At 25.1% G+C, this 3,864-nt stretch overlaps 2 protein-coding genes across 2 annotated transcripts; one reads left to right on the plus strand and one right to left on the minus strand.

The window, feature by feature from the left end:
- Positions 1-227: 227 nt before the first annotated feature.
- Positions 228-1,256, plus strand: Chro.20073 (hypothetical protein). The annotated part of the gene is made up of 1 exon (XM_660285.1): positions 228-1,256. One exon carries the CDS (start codon positions 228-230, stop codon positions 1,254-1,256), a length of 1,029 nt encoding a protein of 342 aa, XP_665377.1.
- A 494-nt stretch (positions 1,257-1,750) lies between these two features.
- Positions 1,751-3,079, minus strand: Chro.20074 (hypothetical protein). The annotated part of the gene is made up of 1 exon (XM_660286.1): positions 1,751-3,079. The coding sequence occupies one exon, from the start codon at positions 3,077-3,079 to the stop codon at positions 1,751-1,753; it is 1,329 nt and encodes a 442-aa protein (XP_665378.1).
- Positions 3,080-3,864: the final 785 nt, after the last annotated feature.

The raw sequence follows: 3,864 nt of genomic DNA on the forward strand, positions 1-3,864 counted from the left end.
GAGAAAGTAAGATAATATCTACTCAATTATTTGATCAATTAATAAAGAAGGAAAAGCTTGTAAATTTAATTAAACAAAAAGAAAGTAATAGTTTATTTTCTGCAGATTATTATGATGAGACAGTAAGTTTTCTTGAATTCCAGGAAAAGTTTGAAGATATTGAAGATCAAGTTATTGGATTAAATAAAAAAATTGCAATTTTAGCAGAAATTAATGAGTTTTCAAAAATGAATAGAAGTAATTTAGAACGTGATTTTCGTGAATTAATAAATAACAAGACATTCAACCTTGAAAATGAAATCATTGAATTAAATACAAATCTTTTAAAAGAAATTAAATCTGTTAAAAACGAAAGTTCAACAATATTCAAAAATTTTAATCGTTCACTGAATGATATTTTAACGAAAGAGAAGAATCAAATTATTTATAATAATAATCATCCAGAGATTGAAAGCCAAATACAATTAATTATTAAAAATCTAACAGAGCACGAGAGATTTTATTTGAAATTAAGAAATGATTTGGAAAATATTTCGGAAGAAGTTAAGTTAATTGACGAGGCACAAGATGTTTTAAGGAGTTTGATTTGGTCAATGAATAAAAGAAATGAAGAATTATCAACTTTTAATTCAGAAAATACAATAGAAAATTCTCAGCTTGAAGCTTTACAAGGTCAAAGGCCAGAAATTGAAGTTTATCTTAAAAAATTACTTGGGACAAAATTGGAAATGCAAGGTTATAATCAAATTGACTGGGCACAATCTAGTATGGGAGGAAAAGTATTAAATCCGAAAAGTAATAAATTCTGTAAGACAAACAAAGATAATAATAATAGTAATTCAATAATCATTAAGAGTTTGAGATACTTTCAAGATCAGCTTTTTAAGTTTTTGATTCGAAAAAACCATAGAAGAACAACATTAAAAGTTCCCATCTATAATTCTGAGTGTTTTGAGCCCAATCAACTTATCAAATCAAATCAAGAAAAAACTATTGGAAATTGTTTACTTGCTGAAGTTGGTACTAATATTGATATACAATTATCCGTTTTAATTAATGTAACATCAGTGGGAATAGATCATATTTTATTTCCCTTGCAATATGATAATGGAGAAACTGTCCCAAGAAAATTTTCTGTTAAATGTATAAAAGGGAGCTCAATTGAGGAATACGAATATGGTCATTTTATGTATCACTATCCTCAAAATAATCAAGGTCTTGAAATTTTTCAGGTTAATTCAAATTCATTTATGTAACATAATTAGATTTACAATTCACTCAAGTTATGGCGACAAATATTTTTGTTTGTACAAATTGAGAGTATATGGTGAGCAGGGTTATAATAGCAGTGAATTTGGTTCTGAAGTTAAAAGAAATTATTTTTTGAATTATTTTGGAAAATAACCAGAAAAATATACATTGCTAATAGAAATGAAATATCTAATATGAAATATATATTATTAAATTGGTTTAATTATATTAAAGAGAACTTTAAAGTTGAAAATTAAAGAAGAAAATTGAATTTGAAGAAAATATATTATGACCTTATGGTTGGATAATGATGGTGAGAATTTATGAAGATAAAGGATTGATATGGTTACAAATTATTGGGATTTTTTTCCAAAAATAACCAATTCCCCAACCAAAAAATGGTAAAAGAAAGGGGAGAAATTTGGATTTGAATTTATTAAAAAAAAAAAAAAAAGAAATTCTGAACTTATAATATTTGTCAATAAGTTAAAATATCCTTCTAACATAATGAAAATATGGATTTTTGATTTGGTGCACTAACTGAAATATTTTCAATCATTGGGTAAATAATACAGTTATTTTTATTTGGGAGTCTTTCAATATATTCACTAATAAAAATAATATCTTGTTTTGAGATTTTAATCATGGAATTTTTCTTTTTAAGATCATTTGCATTCGAGATTTCAATCTGGGTTGCTAAATCCGAAACAGAGTGACTATTTCTAAAGTCTTCAATAAAAGAATTAAATATATTTCCAAAGAAACTGATAGTAATTCCAAGTATTTGAAGTAAAAAATTTGTTTGATAGTTATTCCTTCTATCACTAAAGAATTTCAAGAAATGTTTTTTTTGGCTCTTTTTAATATGCTTTTTGGAATATTTATAATATTCTTTAATGCTTTTAAATTGTTTAAAATTTGGTCCTATAAATTTCATTATACTGGTAATTTTTAGAATATCCTCTAGAAGCAATGCAATAAAGTCCGGCATTGAGTACCAAGGAGTACTATTTGTATCAATTGCATTATTAATAACAAATAAAAGGGATTGAGCAATCATAATAAGTTTTAAGTGCAATTTATGATCAGATTTACATTTACAAAAAGCAACTTGTTTATTAACTTTGGAGTTAATCATATGCAATTTCTTAAGACTTCTTTTATTTCCGAAAGAATCAATATTTGTATTTGAGTTCTTCATTTTGAGAAATGAAATAGGTCTAGCGCTCAAGAATTCAATCTGAGATGCTTCATTTTCAATAAAAGTGGAATGTTCATCTTGTTTATTTTTTGCATCCGAATCTTTGGTCATTAATCCAAAGTCTTCCAGAGTATTTGTTTTTGCAAATTGACTCTTCTTGATCATTTTTTTACTTAATTTTGGAAGTTTCTTCTTTATTGGTTTTTGTTGATGGTTTATCAATCTAAAGTAACCATTTGTATCAATTCCCATTAACTTTATTTCTTCAATTTGAGACATATGATAAGTAAGAATAATTCCAAATTCTTCAATATAAAACTTTATAAGCATTTTTCTCAGAATTTTATACAATTTCTTAACTTCTCTACGATTTTGAAGTAATTCTTTTAATATGTAAACTTTTGGACCTGGTGAAAATCCATCATTTGCTAATGGAAAATTAACTTTTTCAAGATTATCCACAAAAATGGTATTTTTTAGGCTTCTTGAAATCGTTTCCACTGAATTCAGCTCAAAATGAGCCATTTTTTCACCATTACATCTTATTATATTAAAGCTTGAAAGTAAATATAAAAAGATTATTATATTAAAAATAATTGTTAAAATACTCTTTTCATATTTAACCATCTTAATTAATCCTTTCTGAGTTTTTCCCCAGGTTTTTCCTACTTGAATTTCATTACAGTTTGCATCCAAATTTCTATTTTATTTTCAATATATGAATAAATAGATGCCTTTGGATTAATTATTTTTATATAATTATCTTGTCAGAAAAAATGTATTATATAGAAGATTATTATAATTTCAACAATTTTTATGCTATTTTATTTCCAGATTATTCCTAATAAACACTAATATGGTCCCAAATAAGCATACATTAATTAATTTAATAAAACAACTAAAAAAGAAATTGCATGTTTTGGCGGGCGATTTTGGTCCACAAATCAGATTATTTAAGGGGTAAAAATAATGATAATAATTTGACGGGTGAATGCAAATGGGATACGGTTAAAAAAAAAAAAATGTTGATGCTCGAGAAATCGTTTTGAGGGGAGGGAGGAAAGATGCTGAATAAGGAAAAATAAGAGATAAAAGGTGAATATTAATATTACATATATAATATATAAATATATTTATTAAATAAGGAAATATAACAAGTGTAAAGGGATATTTGTATATATCAATAATAAGCTTATAAATCATATTATTAAAGAGAAGAAAAAATGATTAAAAAAAATAGAAATACAGATGTTATTGGTAAAACTTCAAGTTCAACATTATATGAAAAAAGATTAGGATTATATGTATTAATGGGTTCTGTATTATATATTTTAGCAATAAAAAATAAGCTTGAAAAAGGTTGGTTAGATACTCCTTATTCATGGATGCTAATACTATTTAGAGCTGGACCA

This window comes from Cryptosporidium hominis (assembly GCF_000006425.1).
Source record: "Cryptosporidium hominis TU502 chromosome 2 CHRO012026, whole genome shotgun sequence".
NCBI lineage: Eukaryota > Apicomplexa > Conoidasida > Eucoccidiorida > Cryptosporidiidae > Cryptosporidium > Cryptosporidium hominis.